General features: G+C 34.7%; 2 protein-coding genes across 10 annotated transcripts in view; one reads left to right on the forward strand and one right to left on the reverse strand.

The window, feature by feature from the left end:
- The window catches only part of LOC124369951, a 197,609-nt gene that overhangs the window by 116,803 nt on the left and 58,406 nt on the right, over positions 1–22,400 (forward strand). The window lies entirely within an intron of this gene.
- On the reverse strand, positions 8,676–14,570 carry LOC124369952. Its single transcript, XM_046828166.1, has 2 exons — positions 14,373–14,570; positions 8,676–9,191 (listed from the first exon to the last, which is right to left on the reverse strand). Exon 2 carries the CDS (start codon positions 9,177–9,179, stop codon positions 8,868–8,870), a length of 312 nt encoding a protein of 103 aa, XP_046684122.1. The 5' UTR covers positions 9,180–9,191; positions 14,373–14,570; the 3' UTR covers positions 8,676–8,867.

Here is a 22,400-nt window from a genome sequence, read left to right on the forward strand (position 1 = left end):
CTTCTTATCTGTCTTAAAATATGTTAAATAGGTCTTGAGTCGGCTTCATAGACTTTTATTTGGCTAGATAAATGCAGATTGAGTTATGCAAATGAAACTTTCTGAAAAGGTCCACGAAAGTATGCACAGAAGAAAGGTCGATTCTAAATTTAGCAACTATTACGTAATATTTCCTACTCTGTATTAAAACATTGTCCCATCTTATCTTGTTCTGAAACAAAGTACTTTGTTCGATTTTGGGTACCCATAAACAAAACTAGACTGTGAAAGCTAAATTGAATCATGAACTATGAATTTTCAACTTGTAGTTGGGGGAAGTTATGTGTGAATCAGGAGGAACGTTCCTTAACACAATTGAAATTGCCGTCCCCACTGTCCACAATTAGTCCCCACAGTCCACAGTTAGCGGCTACAAATACTATGCTTCCTCCACATGTTAGGCATTGGTAAACTTCCTAAACTACCCAGTGAATCAGCTCTCCCAATTAATTTTCTATATACGTCACTGCCTTTGGATCTTGTATCTTCCATCTGAGTTTAGTGTACTGGCAGCCATTTTAGAATAGAATAGAATAGTTTTTTTATTGAATAAGCCAAAGGCAATACAATCGTCAATACACTTTGAAATAATTAGTTGATATTAAAGTCTGAAAATTGCTTTTGGGTTGTCAATGTTCATCGAAATTTGTGTTTTTAAAGTCTGACACACAATAAAGTTCCTCTTCCAACAGAATATTTTTTAACTTGTTTTTAAAGTTCTTTTGTGGTTTTATCCTTTCTGGTAGCAGGTTGAACAATCGTACTCCAATTTGGAAGGGGTCAGTTGTCTGTGTCTTGGTGAGTCGGCAATGGGTCACGTCTAAATTATTTTTTTGTCTTGTGTTGTATCCATGTATTTCACTCCAGCTCGTCAAAAGTGATGTGTTTTCTTTTATATGGGTCATCAGGGTCAAAGTGTATATATATATATATATATATATATATATAGGGAGGGAAGTGTAAATGTTTCCACTCTCTTAAAATAGCCACGACATGACCTCTATGACTTACACCACAGAGAATGCGTATTGCAGTTTTTTGGATCTTAAATATAGTGTCTGTATAAGGTGAAGATCCCCAGGCCAGTATGCAGTATGACAATCTGCTAAAGAAGCAGTCAAAGTAAACTGTTAGTGACACATCATATGAGGTGGATTGGGCCAGTCTACGAAGCATAAAATTGCATTTTGAAAGCTTCTTGCCTATGTCGTCTATATGATCGCACCATGAAAGACGATTATCTAGAGTCACTCCTAAGAGTTTCACGCTGCTATCGCTATTGTATACCTCAGATAAATTAATATGGAGATTTTGGGTTTTATCAGAATTTAGCTTGAGGCCGTTTACAGAGCACGAGTTTATTATTATTTTTTTCAAATTGCTTAATATGATTTTTGAGATTTTCGTCCTGTCTTGCATCAGTTCGGACAGTTATATAATCAGCAAAGAGGTATGCAGATATTGATAAGGAGCTGAGGTGGTATGGTAGGTCGTTTATAAAGAATAAAAAGAGGATCGGCCTCAAGATCGATCCTTGTTTCACACCTTGTGTAATATATTGTGGATTTGATATCTTACCATCATACTCCACAACCTGTTGCCACCCTTAGAGATAGTCTTTAATGAAAGTGATAGCTTTTATACTGAAACCATAGTATTCTATCTTTGCAAGTAATATAGTGTGGGGAACTAAATCAAAGGCTTTTGACAGGTCGAAGAGGCTCAATGATACCTTATACCGATTTTCCAGTCCCTGGAGCACATCTCTTGCTAAGTCCACTGTGGTTGAGCATGCGCTTTTGCCTTTTTAAAATCCGTACTGGTGTGGTGATTTAGTAGATTTGTAATTCAAGAAATGACAGTATTTGGCGTAGCAAGATTGATTCTATGACTTTGGCCAATATTGGTATGATACAGACAGGGCGATTTGATTTGAGCCAATAAGAACAATGCTGTTTCAAACACTTTTAAGACCGTATTTTAAGGTAATTTCAATTGCTATTGATTTATGACAAATGTCTCGTTATAAAAATATGACTAACTCCACCCTAACACTTTTTATTTTTTAAATATATTTTTTATTCAGAAACAATATCAAACTTATTAGTGTAATCCAGGTGAAGAGGTATTCTCATTGTCTCATAAGGTGCACAATTGAGTGCACTATGATGTTTAAGAGACAATCCTTAAGCGCAGTGGATCGATTGAGATTCTACGCAGAATGTAGCTGTGAAGGGAAGAGTTGATTAAATGTGAATGTTGAGTTGGTCTAGTTCACTAATAGGAAGGTAAACTGGAACTAAACTACACATTCACACTATTAGATATTACTCACCGTCTGCATGAGACTCTGGCACTGAAAGAGTTAGTTGTATCTTTAAAATGAATCCCCCCCCTTCATACTCTATGATCAATCTTATCATCTCATATGATCATCTTATCAATCATCTCTATGATCCCTTTCATACCTTCATTGATCTTAATTCCTGCATTCAAAATTTTCTGGTAAATAATCTCAAAACTAATCATGAAAAGACAAATTACATCAACTTCTGTTTACGTGGGTTGAATACTTATGAAACCCCAACAATAATGATGGATAACATTGTTCTGGAAGAAACTGATTCTGCTAAATTTCTAGGAATACACCTAGATAAAGGATTAACCTGGAAAGTTCACATTGAAAGTGTATGCGCTAAATTGGCAACTGGAATTTTTGTCCTTCGAAATTTATCAAAGTTTTGTACGTCTGATGGCTTACTATAGATTAATATTTCCATACCTGTCGTACGGAATTTCTCTGTGGGGCAGTTGTGCCATATCAAACTTGGAAAGAGTATTCAGACTGCAAAAAAAAGCTGTTCGAATCATCGCAAAATGAACAACAGAGAGTCATGTCGAAGTGCCTTCAGGGAGCTCAACTTGCTAACTCTACCCAGCTTGTATATTTTAGAGACTTCATTTTACTGTCGATTTCAGTGTATATTGACGCAGGGCAGTGATATACACAAATACGAGACAAGAGCTCGGGGGCGCTTTCGAGCCCGACAGCATAGAACAGCAGCATTTGAACGCCTCCCTTCTCAAGCTGGGATCAAATTTATTAACAATCTCCCTGAAACACTAAATTTAGAAACAAATCCAAAAAAATTAAAAACCTAATTAAAAACACTACCTGGTGTCTTGTGCTTTTTACTCAGTTGGCGAGTTCATGGAGCACACTTGGGATTGATATTCGCGGCGGTGTTGCAATCCTGGGGGTTGATCCCACGAAGTATGAATTTTGTTTTTTTTTTGTATGTGTATGAATGTGTGCCTGCATGCAACTGTATGGAAAGTCGAGTGAATGGATTTAGTTTTTAAGATAAATACTGTAAAAAATTGGTATTATTGACTATTGCAATACAATGTAATATGTATTGTCAACGCAATAAAATATATTCTATTCTATTCTATAAAAAAAATAAGGTATAAAATTGTTTGAAGTTTAACGTTTATCTTATGGGGTACGAGTCAAGATCATTTTAGTGCAGCCCGCCTTTAACACATTTACTGCGGCTATATACTGAGTGATTTTGATAGCTTTATGATAACAATCTCTATACGGCATCTGCTAACTCAGTTAACTTTGTATTGCCATCTTGCTTTTCGATACCACTTCCATTTATATAATGGTGGCAATGGATGAGAAAAAAGATCAAAAAGTAGGTTTTTCTGGTTCAATTAAAAGTAGGTGAGGGGAATTTTTCATACATTAAATTTTGTTTGTAATATTCTATGACAATTTAAAACATTACATTTTTCTATCATGAGGCATTTATAGTTTTCTCCACTTTGTCAACCCTTTCGTATAGGTAGAAACGAAAATACATTTTGGTACTATTTTTCAGTTAAAGTTATAAATGAATACATATGTAAAGTAACTAAACAGAAAACAAATGGATATTCATGCCAATTGTGTTAATCATAAACATTTTCAATTTCATTCTTATTCAGAATCGAAAGATAATTTCACCAATTACATACAATCACAACTTAAACTTGCCAAAAAAAACATTTTATTGCAAAATGAATACGTATTTAAATTTGTAATACTTCTGGAATACTTGTAAGTCATCATCATCATCATCAGACGTTTCCGTTATCACTGGTCGTCGTACACAGCCTCCTCCACTTTTGTCTGTCATTCCAGGTCTCCTCTTCCTCCACCTGTATTTTCTGTAGTCCCCTTCTCTCTATGTCTTTCCACACTTGGTCCTTCTATCTTCCTCTCGGTCTTCCTCTTGGTCTTCTTCCTCCTTCCTCCTTCTCCAGTGCTATTCTAGGCATTCTATTATCTCCCATCCTCTTCACATGCCCCATCCACTGTATTCTTCTTCCTTCCATTGTCTCTTGCAGTGAAACTACCTTCAATCTTTCTCTGGTTATTTCGTTCCTTATTCTATCTCTTCTTGTAGTCTTCTCTATCCCTCTTAAAAATCTCATTTCTGCAGCTTGCAATCTGCTTAAATAATTTTTAGTCCACGTCCACGTCTCTGCTCCATATAGTAAAATTGGTTGGAAATAAGATTTATACATCAATACTTTTGATTCTTTCCCAATGTTCCAACTCCACACAATCTTCTTCACCATATTGAAAACCTTTCCACTCTTCCATATTCTGTTTCCTATCTCTTCTCTTATTGTGCCCCTATCTGTTATGAATACTTGTAAGTATAAAATGTAAAAGACTTACTGATTAACTGTCAAGTTCATATAGGTCCAATTATTTTTTTATTATTTATCACTAAACTTTTATTCGATTGAAGCTATTAATTTAAACCATGTGTTCCAAATTTTAAGAACACTGAAGGGATCTTGGAAACCATAAGAGATACAGCAAATATTAAAGGGACAAAGTTGTGCGTAATAACAAGGCCAAAAAATTAATGTGGTCAAGTTGATTATTGGTTGCGTCGTCACTTGCTGTACTCATAAAACTTTTTCGTAAAAATTTTCAAATTGATACTGCTTTCTTATTACTTATATTGAAAGGTTGTTTAAATAAAATCTACATGAAATGTCTTTTAGTTTTTAAATATTATAAAGTAAAAAAATTTCATGACCAGCAAGCAGGAGGTGTAGGGTTTGAGTCAATTTTTTAAAAATTTAATAATCCATTTTTACTTAATCAAACAATTAAGTAGATTTTATACTGATTAAAAAATACCGTATATGTTATAATATCCTCTCGTTTTTTCGTCAAATAATTCATATAAACTTCTTTTTTTATGGTTGGGATATTTGGGATATTGGAATATTTGGTAAATCTGACTGACTTTTCACTGCACACAGTGTTTTGTGAAATATAGAAAATATCTGACAAGGTCAGTCTAAAAATGTCTTGCTGATGTTTTGTATAGTTGATTATGCCAAACGGCTTGTTTGTTACAAATTGTATCATAATTCATAATTTAATAAAAAATAAAATAAAAATTAACGTACAAAAATAATTAAACCACCTAATTAAATTTGAAAATAGCTTATTTTACAACTATAATGTCATATGGCCCGCATTTTGCCAAAACTTGGCATCATTGTATATTTTTATTTAAGAATAAATAAAAAAAACAATTTACACATGCCTAGTAACAAGCAGTGTTGAAACTGTCATAGGATGTGCGTTGATGCAAAAGCGTTATTGAAAACATTTTGTAAATTAAAAGCTATTTCAAAACAGTGTCATTATGTTTACATTCCTAATACATAAAGCAATTGAGTTATTTATTATATTCCTTTTAGTTAGAGTAAACTTATGCACTAAAATTTAATTAGTCACAACTGTTTCCATTTATTCTTTGCTGTATCCCTTATACTAAAGTTGCCAAGGTCTCTTCATTGTGCTTAATATTTGGAACACACTGTATATCCTGAGGACGTCTTTGAAACAGAACAAATTAAAATACAATACGGTATTAGAAATAAATTTATCATTATTAACTTTAATGTTTGGATTTCGAACCTTACATTAAACATATATTATTTGGCTAAGGGTGTAGACTAAGGAATGGAACCCCTATCACCAAAAACCCTAAAAGTTAAAAAATTATATGTAAAACATTAGTTCAACTTGTTTGAAATACAGCAATTTAACGTTTTACTTTAATTAGGCTTATATTATTTATTTATATTCAGATTTTTTCTTTACTCATTGTGGCGTTTTCTCAGTAAGATACATCCCCCCCGAAACCAAGTACTAGTTACGCCACTGTGTTACAGTGGGAAAATTAGTCCAAATACGCTTTGATTGTGTGGAAGTATGTAAAAAAGTCACAGTACTAAGGAAAACCGTAATGCCGGGGTGACCCAGGTACGATCCCATGTTTAAAAGTAATGAACGCAAAACTCAACAAATAAATTAAAAATGATTACTGCATGATGTATGGTAAAGTATACATATGGATATTAAGTATCCGTAAAGTCCTATTCTTATATCTTAACTTCTGACTTAATAACGATTTTCAAATGTTCTTTGGGAGTTGGTATATGCAGAATGTTTCTGATTTTGGTAATTTATAAATTATTTATTTATTATTATTAATCTTGTTATAAATATAAATAGGAAGGTCTAATTGGTACATCTAACTCTACTGATGAAACAAATTAGCTATTTAGATCTCTATTCAGAAAACCCAGGAACATGAAAAGTAATGTAAGTGTGCTGCTGTCCACCTATTATCGGATCTCTGTATGTGGTCAGAGGCAGTACATATGAGGGAATTGGGTCACTATTTTGAATGGTATGTTAAACTGTAATTAAAAATTTCTCCCCCTCTAGAATGATGAAAACCTAGGTAGAATTGAATGGAATAAATTTTCCCCTAAGATGGTGGATTCTTTAGGTAAAATGTTTTCCGCATATCATGTTACCCAACTTAAATTAGACAAAAAATAAGAGAAAATAGATGTAAATTACCTACCTTCAGAAAGTAATTTGGTTGCTGGATATTTACATAAGCTATGACATTTTTTACTTACAAATAACTGGAAATAAACTCATAATCCTTATTGTTATAACATAAATATTGTATCATAAGGTCGATTAATTTGAAATAAACTTTTTTGTGGCATTATACGTCCTCAAATTTCATGTCTCTAAAAGAATTAATTTAGTTTTGTTTAAAGGAAACCTCATTGTTCATAATGTATTAAAAACACGTTCAGTATTCAGCGTGTAAAAATATTAAAGTCTAATTGTTTTCGGATTAAGTTTTATGTTGCTTGTTTTATCCGAGACATTTAAAATTTTGTGTTAAAGAATTACCTGTGTTTAAGAACATTGCCGGCTCCCAATGAGCTACAGAGACGAAAAGGAAGCTTGTCGGATTCCAGACAAAATAATTAAAGATCAATTATAAAAGATGTACAAATATTCACTTAAACAGAATTAATAACCATATAAAAATAAATCGTAAATTTGTTTGTTTTTTCACAACATATAATACGACATAAATGGTGTATGAATAATGATGTCCAATAACATTGCTAACTTAATCGCATGGTCACACTAGTGGTTTTCAGAGTTAATTAAAAATTTTGAAATAAATTTTCTTAGTAGCCGCAGAGATTAAATTAGATTGGTCAACTGTTAACAGTTTGATCGCTAATAGAACTACGATTTGTGAAAGTTGGTTTCTATGTAACAACAATATTTTGGAGGAAAATCATTATTCTTTTTATTTTTTACATGTCAACTGAAGCAATATACTAAAGATTAGGATTATTAATTTCTTCAAGACCAAACAAAAAATTACAAGTTTGGCTATGGAAACATAATAATAAATATATAGGTTGATTCACTCCTCTTAAATTTACTACTTACTCCAACTATAATAATATTCTGGCTGATGGAAGAGGTTGAAGCAGCAGAGAAGTTGTTTAAGTCGTCTTCTTCTTCAGTCGTCATCTTATTCAATGAAGTTTTCATTTTTTACTAGTTGTGAAGTTTTATCAAATAAAAGTAATTTGCATATTCGTATATCATTATAAATTACATGGATGCTTAAGCATGGTTTATTTAATTTTTATTAGATATTTTACAAATAATAATTTGCAAACAAAGAAAATCTACTGAGTAAGGTTGTTTCAATAGCTATTAGTTGAAAAAGACTATTGATATATACAGGAGGCATTGGAGCGCAAGAACACACCTTACATATGAAGATACTGTAAGTCGAAAATGTTAAATATCAAAATTGTAATGGCTAATATCACATGAAGGAAATATTTGTTATTTGTACTAATATTATGTAATATATTTGGTTTATCCCTATAGTACTCAACCTTTTATAGGCCTACAATACTTTATCGAAGGCATAAAAGATGTTTTGTGTAGGTGTATCAAAGCTGAACAACATTCACCATACTGAATTGTGCAAATAAGTTTTAGTATCTAGAAGGGAAATTTGAAAAAAATTGAGATTCGTCCAAACGAATAGATACTTTTCAGAAGTGTGTGTTGTGTACATATATATTGTAAGCTCATTATTATCTCATAAGAATAACTTATAGACTATGTTTCGTAGAAGTTGGTTACAGTAAAAATGTAGGCTTAATTTATTATATATTTATTTATTCAACAATACAAATAACAGTGATAAACGTGTTTTTTAAAGAATTTTGTATAGATTACATAAAGTTAAGTTTTGTAATTGGTACATAATTATAATTTAATAAATTTTAAGTAGATAGCACAGCGTTTGTTAGGTAACATTTTCAGGTACATTTTAAATTAGAATCACACATACACTTAAATTATTTTAAATACATGATGAAGGATACTTGTCTGTTCAATACAGTCCTTTTATCCTCAGGTCGAAGAGTCCAATTAGAGCTGATGGTGGATTTTGTTTGTAACATCTCTCAACGATGATCTCTTGGCCACATATCTTCTCTCCATTGCACAAGTCAATAAGGGCAAACGCAGCGTCAGGAGTGAAGCAGTACAAGTAGAGTGTCTTGGTTCTTACATCCATGATTATGTCCGGATAGACTTTTTCTGCCAATCCATGCTTGATTATCATTCCTGTTATATCTGACAGAGTGGCACATTCAGGAACATTTAGTACTCTCAAAGGGAATACCCAGACAGTTATCTTCATTTTTACTGGATGCTGAAAAAAAAACAATTATATTAGAAAAATTACGCCTTTATCTGGAATTAATGTGGACAATTTAACTTTACGATCTGGACTCGGTTATATTGTACAAATTAAAAAATTTTTCAAGAAGTGCTATGATTTCGTCTGGAATTAATATAACTTTAAAATGTGCATTTCAATGCCTGGTGATAGTGTTACTATGGTTACACTATTGATTGCACTCACACAATCGGGAGTTACACAAGACATTTTGGGGAAGTCCGTTGAAGCAGAAGACACTGTTCTTTATGGTTCCACTTTATACAGTTGTACTAACAGACATAAAAAGTAATTGCTATCACTGCTATCACTGGAATTAATATAGCCTAAATTTAAAATTTACATATCGAAGTCTAGATATTAGGAGACCTAGAACCAAATAAATAGAAATCAAACCAATGTGTGTACTTGCAAATGGGTTATAAACTCATTTACACTTACTACCATAAAACGAATTTTCTTTGTATCGAGTCGAAGAAATGGTATGATTTCGCCTGGAATTAATATAGCCTAAATTTAAAATGAATATATCAAGAGAGAGAGAGAGAGAGAGAGAGAGAGAGAGAGAGAGAGAGAGAGAGAGAGAGAGAGAGAGAGAGAAATCTTTATTGACAATCTTCAAGATTGAAATGGTGTCAAACAAAACATTTTTTTTAACTGATAAAAAGACATACAGTTTTACAGTTAAAAAAATTAAAAAAAAGTTCACAGTTAGGAGTCACGGTTGTGCCAGTCCAGGTACTCTTCCACACTGTAAAAGGGGTTGATCAGGAGCCAATGGTGTAGCACCGCCTTCAGCTTCTCAGGGTTGGACATCTTAATATTCTCTGGCAGATGGTTAAACAGTTTGGCGCCAATGTAAGAGGGCTTGCCTTCAAATCTTCTGCTGTGATGCGTTGGTAGGTTGAAGTCACGGGCACGACGAGTGTAGTGTTGGTGGAGGTCTTCATTTCTTGGTGGGCTGATTCTGCAGGCTGTTGTCACCACTTCTAGAATGTAGGCATTTATTACAGTAAGAATTTCCCACTCAACAAACGCCCGCCTGCAACTCACCCTCCACCCCAAGTCAGCCATCACACGCACAGCCTTTTTCTGCAGCACTAAAACCCGCTGCAAATTGCGTTGTGCTGTGGCACCCCAGAGCACTATGCCATACTTTATGTGGCTGTCCAGAAGAGCCGAGTAGGCAGTTTTAACCGCCTCTGTTGTGCTGACAGCTTTAATGCGTCTCAGGGCATAAATACTACTGCTCAGCTTCCTGCAGAGGACCTCGACGTGCTCATCCCACTTAAAATTGACATCCAGTGTAATCCCTAGATGTTTAATGGCTTGAACAGAATCGATGTTAGGGATTCCAGCAACTTCTTCTTTGTTCTTGCCCATTATGAGCTGTCTGGTTTTACCTTCATTGAACACTAGATCATTTCCAGAACAGTATTCGACGGCAAGCTCGAGGGATATGATTGACCTCAATTCTAGCTCTTCGACATTTCTCTTGGCTGCCACCAATACCGTGTCATCGGCATACATGATCGTTTTGGCAAAGTTCTCTATGTGCGCCGGAAGGTCTAAGGTGAAAAGTATGAAGATGACCGGGCCAAGGACGGATCCCTGAGGCACGCCCCTGGTCACTGGGAGTAAAGATGATCTGACAGCCGTAAGTGTTCCATTGATCTTCTGCCTCAGTTCAACGAGTTGGTCCCGACCCCGCAGGTAACTTTCAAACCAGGACAAAGCCACGTTTTTAAATCCAAGGTTTTCCAGTTTGCGCAGAATGAGATCGTGACTGAGACAATCAAAGGCTTTACCTAAGTCAAGGTAGATGCTGACAATATCATCACCATCCTCAAGGTGTTCAAGGATGCTCTCCACCAACTCAACCAGAGCTGTCATCGTTGACCTCTTCTTACGAAAGCCGTGTTGGTTCTCTAAGTCGATGTTGTTTTTCTTCAGGTGATCTTCAATCCTGGCCAGAGCGACCTTCTCGATGATCTTGGAAAAGGTAGACACCAGGGAGATTGGTCTGAAACTCCCAAGCTCGTGCCTGTTTCCTTTCTTGTGCAAAGGAATTACTTTGGCGGTTTTCAGTCTACTGGGAAAGCGACCACCGACAAGGCTAAGGTTTATTATGTGAAACAAAGGCAACATCAGTTCGTGTAGACAGGTTTTGACGATCTTAGAAGAGTACTCGTCAAGTCCTGATGAGGTCTTGCTCTTCATTGCACCGACGATCCTCCGAAGTTCACTCTCGGTCGTTGGTTCCAGCTCTGTCATTGGGAAAGCAATGGTGGGCATGCTAGGTCTGACAGTTCCTGACTTGTCCTGTTGACTGCTCTTCAAGGTTTCTTCAGCAATTGATGTGAAGTAGATATTAAATACGTTGGCGAGCTCAGCTGGATTATCTATCCTTGTGCCATTCTGAAGCATCACGTAATCAGTAACCATGGGATCATGGCTCCTGGACCACCTTTCACTATTTATGACCCTCCAGACTGCCTTAGATTTGCAGCTAGATTGGGAAATATAGTTGGATGTTGTCTCTTGCCTCAATGATCTCAGTTTTAGATCGTAAGTCTTCTTCAAATTATTAGCAGTCCACTTGTCTTCATTGCTTCCTGTTAGGACATAAATATCAAGGGCCCGAAGGAAAGAATCTCTCAGTTTAGCAGCTTCCTCGTCGAAAACATGTTTAATAGGGTTGAGTCGCTTTGCCCTAGACCGTTTTAGAGGGCAGGAAGCATTAAGAGTTAACTGATGATTGACAAAAAGCTATTAAAAGCCTCATCAACGTCTTCGCTTGTTAGGACGGCCCTCCAATCCTGGTTCGCAAGTAGAGTCTTCAGATTTGTTAAGTTATTGGAGTTGATGGTTCGGCATACTGTTGGAACTTGTTGTTCAGTCCTAACCATTATTAGCCCTAACTCACATATTTGACCACTGTGGTCTGAAATACCTTCGTTACGACCCGGACCTTGACGATGTCGCTGAGATCTTGGGTGACACAGCACATGTCTATGGAGGAAGACGAGACACTGGTTATCCTGGTTGGTGGGAGGAGTAGTCTGTGAATGTTGAAGGTCGCTAGTACATCTTCAAGTTCCTTCTTTTCTGTCGATGGGTCCAGACAATCTATGTTAAAATCCCTGATGATTACAATGGAAACATTTGGGGAGGTCCAGAGCTTCAAGGTATTTTCCAGCGTTTGAAGAGCAAGGGTTATCGATGCTTTATTCTTTCGTGGTGGCCGATAAACCCCAAGGATATAAACGAATCTGCTCTTACTTAGGCTGATGGTTACAGCAGAGACTTCCACTATCAAGGCCTAGCGATTAGTAGACCAAGAGAGTAATAAATAGAAAGCAATCTATTGTGTCTACATGCAAATGTGTTATGAATTCAATTACACTTACTAACATAATAAGGAATTTTCTTCGTATCGAGTCGAAGAAATAGTATGATTTCGCCTCGTTATAATTTTAAAATGTAAACATCAGGGCCTAGTGAGAGTAGACCTAGAGCCAAATAAATAGAAAGCAATCCATTGTGTCTACATGCAAATGTGTTATGTACTCAATTATACTTACTAACATAAAAAAGAATTTTCTTCTTATCGAGTCGAAGAAATGGTATGATTTCACCTGGAATTTATATAGCCTAAATTTAAAACGTATGTATCAGGGCCTAGCGATTAGTAGACCAAGAGAGTAATAAATAGAAATCAAACCATTGTGTGTCTACCTGCAAATATGTTATGAACTCAGTTATACTTACTAACATAATAAGAAATTTTCTTTGTATCGAGTCGAAGAAATGGTATGATTTTGCCTCGTTATAATTTTAAAATGTAAACATCAGGGCCTAGTGAGAGTAGACCTAGAGCCATATAAATAGAAAGCAGTCCATTGTGTCTACATGCAAATGTGTTATGTACTCAATTATACTTACTAACATAAAAAAGAATTTTCTTCTTATCGAGTCGAAGAAATGGTATGATTTCGCCTGGAATTAATATAGCCTAAATTTAAAACGTATATATCAGGGCCTAGCGATTAGTAGACCAAGAGAGTAATAAATAGAAATCAAACCATTGTGTGTCTACCTGCAAATGTGTTATGAACTCAATTATACTTACTAACATAATAAGGAATTTTCTTCGTATTGAGTCAAAGAAGTAGTATGATTTCGCATGGAATTAATATAGCCTAAATTTAAAATGTATATAACAGGGCCTAGCGATTATTAGACCTAGAGAATAATAAATAGAAAGCAATCCAATGTGTGTACTTGCTAATGTGTTATGAACTCAATTATACTTACTAACACAAAAAGAAATTTTCTTCGTATCGAGTCGAAGAAATAGTATGAGTTCGCCTTGTTATAATTTTAAAATGTAAACATCAGGGCCTAGTGAGAGTAGACCTAGAGCCAAATAAATAGAAAGCAATCCATTGTGTCTACATGCAAATGTGTTATGAACTCAATTATACTTACTAACATAATAAGGAATTTTCTTCGTATTGAGTCAAAGAAATAGTATGATTTCGCCTGGAATTAATATAGCCTAAATTTAAAATGTACATATCAGGGTCTAGCGATTATTAGGCCTAGAGAATAATAAATAGAAAGCAATCCAATGTGTGTACTTGCTAATGTGTTATGAACTCAATTATACTTACTAACACAAAAAGAAATTTTCTTTGTATCGAGTCGAAGAAATGGTATGATTTCGCATGGTTACAATTTTAAAATGTATACATTAATGACCTATAGTCTATTAAATAGGAAGCAAACCAAAGAGTCTACATGCAAATGAGTTATGAACTCAATTATACATACTAACATAGAAAGTAACTTTCTATCTATCAGTTGAAGAAATGGTATGATATCACCTGGAATTAATATAACTGTAAAATGATATCAAAGCCTGGTGATAGGCTAGTAGTCCTATAGACTAAAAAATAGAAAGTAATCCAATGTGTCTACATGCAAAAGAGTTAAGGATTCAATTGTATGGTACAAATTAAACAAGTAATTTTGACTATCAACATAAATAAATTCTATTCTTTCACCTTGACTCAATATAACTTTAACATGTATATATCAAGTCTTGGTGATAGCATAGTTTACTGTAATCAGTGGAAAACAATCACTTACCTGTATCTGCTTGCAAATTCAATTTGTATTCAATAATTTATTTATGTAAAACACTACTTTTAAAAAGTAATGTGTAATTTTCTGAGTGGCAATTTAAATTAAACTAGAATTTTGAGGTGAAGATAGAAATTAATGATGCACCTACATGTTACCTACAGAAATTTTAAAAATGGTTTAGTTTGGTTTTGATCTGATTTCTTAGACGCTACCCTTCAGGGACCAATCAGAATTGTTTAGTGCCTTTGATATCTTGAGACAGTATGCGCTGTAAAGGCAATGTGCTGAGTACTATAACAAAACATATTATATTGTACTTAATTTAGTGGGTAAATAAAATGATCGAGGCAAGTCTGGTTTTGACAACAATTTTCACCAAGGAATGAGGGGAATCTGATGTTTTCCAAGTTGTTATATGTAATTGAACCGAGCGATGTATAATAATAAACCGGCGAATCGGCACTTTGGTCTATGGTGCGTAATATGAAAAATTATTGTAGATCATAAAATCATAAAGTATTCAGTTTCTTCAGGACTTGGAGATATATCTATGTATTTAATCTAACAAGAAGAATCGCGCGATATATGCTACAGGTTGGTGCTGTTAATATAGAATGTGCTTGAAGTGTTCGTGATCAGCAAATTGTTAAATGTTGCAGGTAGAAAAGTGTAACTGGTGTATTATTTTTAAGTCGATGTAGCCTACATTTTAGCAGGAAATGCGCTTGTAAGTATTGCGGTTGATCTACGTATGTCTCTCGTTTTATCCTTCAAACTGCAATATAAGGTTAGCAAGGGTAGATATATTTACCCCATACCAAACACTATTATGTCGATAACTTATCACAAAAATAGAAATTCTCTCCAGATATGTTAAATAACTGTATGCCTCGTTGTTATTGCAGTCTTGTAGAAGGCTTAAATGATTAAACCAATGGAAGACAAGTTATTGTTTTGTTTAATTGATAATTATAGCTTGTACAATGAACACTAATCTAGCTTTTACCATAATTTAAATATTACTCATTAGGAAAAATCTATAAATATGAAACAAATAATAAAACTGCAAACAAAAAAGCAGAGTTAGATAAAGCCAAAGCCATTTAACACTGTATAGAGAGTACAATCTAAGTTACTAAAAACGTATTCTTGTTGGTATTTCGATTTTTCAAATTGTGTTGTCGAGTATTTGTTATTCAACCCAATTTCTTACTCAACATTTTCTGTGTAAAATTGTTTTATTATAAATATATTGGAATTAGACGAGGACACTAAATTAAGCAAACAAAGTGAGAGGACATTCAAATTTTTGATCTGAGAATATCGTTCAGCAGGTACAATTCACAAAACACTGTTATTACAGGATGATTATTTGTGTTGGTGAGAGATAAAATATTGTTACGTTAATAAATCTTGGGTTCATTAATACTGTGTAAGCGCAACACATTTTGTATTTTTTTAACATCTCTGTTTCATATTATATCGATGAACAAAACCTGTCTTTTTTATTTAAAAAAATTTATATGGTATCAGACATATTTCAGGGGACTTCAAATCATACGCACTTAAAATTTTGTTAATTCAAGAGAGTTTAGTTTTTAAGAGCCCGATTCCCTTTATCCTTATCATGCCTATCATCGTCGTAGCATTTGCAAGGATCTCGCGGAACAGTCCGATCTAGACAGTACTGATAAGAAGAGTTTCGGTTACTGACAGATTTCAACTTCGCTATCTATTACTAAGACCCAAAACCCGATCCCTAGGGTTTAGACCGTGCAATTCCCTTATATTCTTGCAGCCGTGAACTGCGAATCCGTTTCAGTTTCGGAGCAATATACTTGAGAGTATTCTTTTAAAGCAAGGATCAAGGTATTGAAACATTGTCCCGTGAAAGTATATAGCTAAAGATTGCCGTTCCTTGTGGTTGTTGTGGATAGTTGTATCCTTGTGTATTTCACCAAGTAATCTTTATTATTACTTGTTTTATGGTTACTGACATATTTGCACTTCGCTATCTCTTACTAAGACCCAAAATTCGATCCCTAAGGTTTAGACCGTGCAATTCCCTTATATTCTTGCAGCCTTGAACTGCGAATCCGTTTCAGTTTCGGAGCAATATACTTGAGAGTATTCTTTTAAAGCAAGGATCAAGGTATTGAAACATTGTCCCGTGAAAGTATATAGGAAAAGATAGCCGTTCTTTGTATCCTTCGGTATTTTGCCAATGAATCGTTATTATTAAAATAATCTCATTAAATACATATTTTACAGGAATTTTAAATTCACTGTGGCTAGTTCTGTCGTCCAACCAATAACATTACGCACATGTACAACAACACTGAGGATAAGGCATTACTACCTTCAGTGTATCAATAAAATCCATATAACACTTTATTATTTTTAATGTATTTAGGAAGCTAAGGTGGATAATAATGATTTTTCGGTCACCCGATCTCGGATAGATATATGTATATATTTTATGTATTTATGCCCAACATTTCCAAAGAACTTATACATTATACCTTTATGAAATTGAAGGAATACACTCATACATATACATACATTGTTTATACTTAGAGATGTGTTCGGAATTGGACAATATGGAAAGTGTCACGCTATGTATTTTAATATTTTTTTTCAGTGAACATAACTAATATCTCATTTAGTGCGGATCACTATGGAAAAGGTAGTGCTCGCACTAACGCTCGTGGTACAGAGAATGCGGTTTGCGGTTTTACTACCTTTCCTCTGCGGCCTGCGCGTGTCTGTAAACGGTCGTGCGAGCATTCAAAACACATTCTTACTGGCGTTTTACACGGTAACTCTGCGCCGTATAGATGTTCACGTGCGCGTTTACATGATGAATGTTAATGTTATTGGCCGTCTTGTGAATGTACGTTCGGCGTCTTCACAAATGTAATCAGATAGAATCAATCATCGTCAAAAGTAACCGAATGAAATATGTCCCCCCTTGAAGGGAGTAAAAACTTGAAAAAGTTAAACGATGGACCGTCTTTGTCCAAAATTGTCAAAATACTTCCCCTAACTTAATAAAAACATTACATGTTTTACTGCAGCTTCTTGTATATCGCTAGATTATTATCATTTATCATATGTAAACCTAATAGCCTATATGTTGGGACTTGTGTACACAAAGGACGTTCACACAAGGTCGCTGTGATAAAGTTACATATTTTTGCTGTTGAATGTAGAAAAGAACAACCTCAAGAGTTTTGAGTAAGCCATACAGTCGGGACTAACTATCGATATCGCCATATTTCCTATGAAATATATTCTGGAGGTCAAGGAAGTAACTGGTCGTAAAACGAGGCGGCTTAGTATTCCCGTGAAAATAAAAATAATTGTAAAGTAGAGACAAAATATGGCTTTCAAACGATAACACAAATGTAGTAACTAATGTGAGTTAAACGCCGCCAATCACAGCTGGCGTGGTTTACTCTATTTATTACAGACGCCCTATATATCCCCTCCCAACTGCTATGCAAAGTACTCTTAGCACTTTAATCCATTTAACAAAGAGTAAAGTAAGACAGTAATGTACTGCTGTAAGTATTATAAAAATATTAAGAAAATTAATGTTCTTGTGCTTTTCAAGTTACGGAAGAAGTCAGTAATATTTAGAATGGCAATAAGGGAAAATGTATGCCTGAATGTGTAGTTTGCTGGTTGAAATCGTAGTGGGTGGGGGGATCTGTGTGTGAATCAGGGGAGGAAAGTTACTTGACGCATTCCTCGAAAGAGTTGCCACCCCCAAAGCTGATTGCGCAGAGGGATTACAAAACATATGCTTCCTCCACATACTCGTATTTTGATGTTGTGCAGCTGAGTAAAGTTTTTATGTTCGAATGGAAAATATAAATCGTTAAAAAACCGAATATATTTGGTTCAAAAGTTATATTATCCATAGCCATGTGTAAGGTGATGTAGTGTGGTGAAAATTGTAATGTATGAACTTTTGTCGAATTATCTATTTTCTACTGACGACTCCTGGTGAATGGACAAATGGTAATAGTTAGTTACGTACCGTGCTATACACACGGTAATATATAGTACGGAAATAATAATAATACGGTACTTAATAGTGCACGCTATAAATAATAATAACACCAGTAGTTTGTGGTGTAGGACAGAGGTACAAGGCAATTACCGCCATACGGAAAAGTATCCTTGTTTTAACGCAGTGGGGCCATAAAGAACAGTGTTTTCTGTTTCAACGGACTACCCCAAAACGTCTTGTGTAACTCCGATTGTGTGAGTGCAATCAATAGTGTAACCATAGTAACACTACGTGCTTCTCCCCTCCCCTCCTGCCCCACCCTCTCGGGTTCTCATCTCATCTCTCTGCACTAGTTCTCTCCTTTCCTTTCTTTTCGGTCACGTGGTAGCCTCGGGAGATGTCACTCTCAATGGAAGAGGCAACGCGGCAGCCTCTTCGTAGTTGGGATATAAGAGTAATCTCGTGGTTGAGAATTCTTCCCACCCAGTGACATTAAAAATATTGTAAGTATCGTTAACGCGACGGACACAAACTACAGTCGAATTTGGAGGACTGTCATGACAGTCCTCTCTTTATTTAAGTGAACTGTAATAAGTTAATAGTATCCTTTCGATCTGCAATTGCATATGTTCTTGTAGACCCAGTTGCTGGGCGATTCGAAGGCCGCGTTTTAGATCACGGTATTTTGGTATGATCCGGAGGCCACTATTTTTGCAATAGCTTTCTTATCGGGACCAGAAAAACTGCATTATTAGAAAGAACAGGTTATGTTTAGGTCCCCGGTATGGAAAACTATTCCAAAAATTGTGGCCTCCGGATAGTAAAGGCACCGATCATGTACTTACCCAACAGTTCTGAAATACGAAGTAGAAAAAAGGTTATTGGTGGAAAGTTTGTTTTACTCGCGAAGATCATGTGTGTCATTTTATACAACTTTTAGTCTAGCAAAACGTAATTATTAGAATCTTGGTGCACCAGATTGCGGATCTGTAAAAATACCGACTTAAACAGTTAATATTATTTGTTATCACACATTAATATCAAGATATAGTGTATATTGAAGTAAAGAATTTTTAATTTCTATCATAGGCTTAATATTTCCAATTCAAATATATTAAAAATCTGTTACATGAAATTGCCAGTACTGTACAATTAAATTTTTTGTCAACAACGCAGGAATTCATTTCAAGGGAGGACATTTTATTATATATGAGAACCCCTGTGTACATGAAGTATAAGGAGGCTTCTCGAGTAAAACATACCGTAGCTCTTTACCACTTAACATGACCGCATGCTGTAAACCACAGTGCAGCAACTGAATAAATCTGCTGATATTACACTCAGTAAATTCATCTAATTTGAAGTATATTCTTTAACATCTAGCTTATCAGTAACTTTGACACTTGAATGCATTGACTGCAGGACGTACACCTCAGTGCAGTAACTAAAAACGTTCTACTGATACTACACTGAGCAACTACAGATACGATGAAGTGTATTGTTTAACATCTAACTTATCAGTATGTTTTACCTTTTGAATCAATTAATGACTGTAGGATGTACAGTACCTGAATACGTTCTGCTGATAGTACACTGAGCAACTACAGATACGATGAAGTATATTGTTTAATATCTAACCAATTATTATCTTTTACATTTTGAATCAATTAATGACTGTAGGATGTACAGTACCTGAATACGTTCTGCAGATCGTACACTGAGCAACTACAGATATGATGAAGTATATTGTTTGACACCTTGTTTTTCAGTATTTTTGACCTTTTGAATTAATTAATGACTGCTGGATGTACACTACAGTACAGTAACTGAATACGTTCAGATGATACTGCCCCGAGCGAGCACAGACACAATGAAGTGCATTGTTTAGCATCACGCTGATCGATATCTTTGTCCTTTTCAAGTAAACCATGACTGGAAGCTGTAAACTGTAGTGCATTAATTAACAGGTTCCGCTCATGCAATGGCGCTACTGGCCCGACAGTTGCAGACATAAAGAGGTGTATTGATAATGAAGCTTTGGTATTTGCAGTTTACTGATAAGGGAACACACCGCCTGCACAACACCGAACGATACAACAGCTACACATTCCCTATTCACATGTAGTGAGACACATGCTAGCTGATTCATTCTCAGCTGATCTGACAAACAGCTTGACACCTGTCATAATAATGCGCTTTAGTGTCGGTCTTAACAGTCACTTCAGGGCAGGCGCCGTGGGTGAGTTTTCTTTTAGCTTCTTTGTAGTTTCTAATCGTGTTAAACACGGTTTTGAGAGCCTATTCAAGTCTTCCCTGACGCTTTTTCATCCGGTGAAAATAAATTGTGTTGAATAACCACAGAGGTTCAGTTTTTTAAATTTTGTATTTCTTAGTTTTATACAGTGGAGTATATAATGTTTGATTGAGACGGTAGTCATTTGTTAGATATTGAATGCATCAGTGTTTGGAAAATGTGGATCAAAACTTTAAGAAATTATAAATTAGAATAGATGAAATGAAAATATTCTACGTTTTGTTGTTTTTGTTGCATCAAATATTTAGCGTATATATGTCTAATATGCAGCAATAATAACCAGAATAACACGATGTTCAGTCTTTTTTTCCAATCAACAGTAAAAGTGTACGATTTGCTGTTATTTCCAGGAATGTGCCCAAATCTGGTTTTTTGAAGTGAGATAAATATCTCTAAGCAAACGTGTTCATTCGAGGGCCCCTAATTACATATGGGATTTAAGCTTCATCTGAATCTAACGATAAGATCCTATCATTTGTAAATCAGCAAAATTGTTTTTATTTGGGGTTTTAAAACTAAAGATTATGGAATGTGAATTAGTATTACAGTTATTTCTAAAAATGCATCTTTTCAGAAGATTTCATCTTCCCCTCGCATATTATTGTTATGTAGACAACTTAAGATAAAATATATCTTAGTCTCGTAGTTAAAAGAACATCGACAAAAAAACCAAAACCCCCCTCTGTTGTCGGTACTAATTAATAGTGTACGAATAGCTTTAAATTTTATGAAAAAGTGCTACATTATATCTTTCTAAAATAAGAACAAGACTTGAAATAATCATATATGTTAGAATGTTGTCTGGAAGCTACAGAAATATTAACTTGAACATAATAGCACAAACTGGGAGCTCGGGAAGGAAGTAATCGATTTTCCAGTCAGTTAACCACAAGACTGCACTTTCCTCGTCCGATTATGGATGGATGTCGTAACAAGCAACATTGTTTTATGTGTACAAAACATTTTTTGCCACTACAAAAAAGTTGTTAGTAGATTAAAGCTACGTAATTTGTATTTTTATTAAACCTTTGTAAGTTCAGAATAAATTGAATTGAAATTTTTTGTATACATTCAGTACAACTAAGTATTAGAACGCTATATTCTCAACAAAGGCAATACTTATAGTCTGTTTTTTTTTTTAAATTTGTTGATTGTTAACACTGAGTTTATTCAAATTAATAATGTATTCAAATTATTAATTAACACTGAGTATATATATATATACCAAAAAAGTATATTAATTTTTCACAAATTATGTAAGGTTAGTAGCGAAGTGAGACTAAATTATAATATAACATAAACGAAAAAGATGACAGAAACATTATATCTGTATACATGTCAGACCAGTTGGGTATTAAACGGATCAAAACATTTACTATAAGTGTATATAAGGCGGTTCAAACGCACTTCTTCCATGAGACTCTCCGTGCATTTGCGGCCTCTATAGTTATGCTTTAATCAAACCGCATTTTAAAACGTTCACAATTTTGTTTTTTATCAATACTACCTTATTCTTAGGCTTCGAGTGCCTTTTAGAATTAGACTCGCTGAAAACTGTTTCAGTAGCCGTGATATGAACAATAATATCGAAGGATGGGAGTAATCATTTGTTTGACTCCCAAACTGAAGATTCACATCCAGACTCTGGGGATTCACAAATTTCCATGATTCATTGTTCTTTCTGTATGCGTGTTTCTAT

Source organism: Homalodisca vitripennis, chromosome X (genome assembly GCF_021130785.1).
Source record: "Homalodisca vitripennis isolate AUS2020 chromosome X, UT_GWSS_2.1, whole genome shotgun sequence".
In the NCBI taxonomy this organism is placed as follows: domain Eukaryota; kingdom Metazoa; phylum Arthropoda; class Insecta; order Hemiptera; family Cicadellidae; genus Homalodisca; species Homalodisca vitripennis.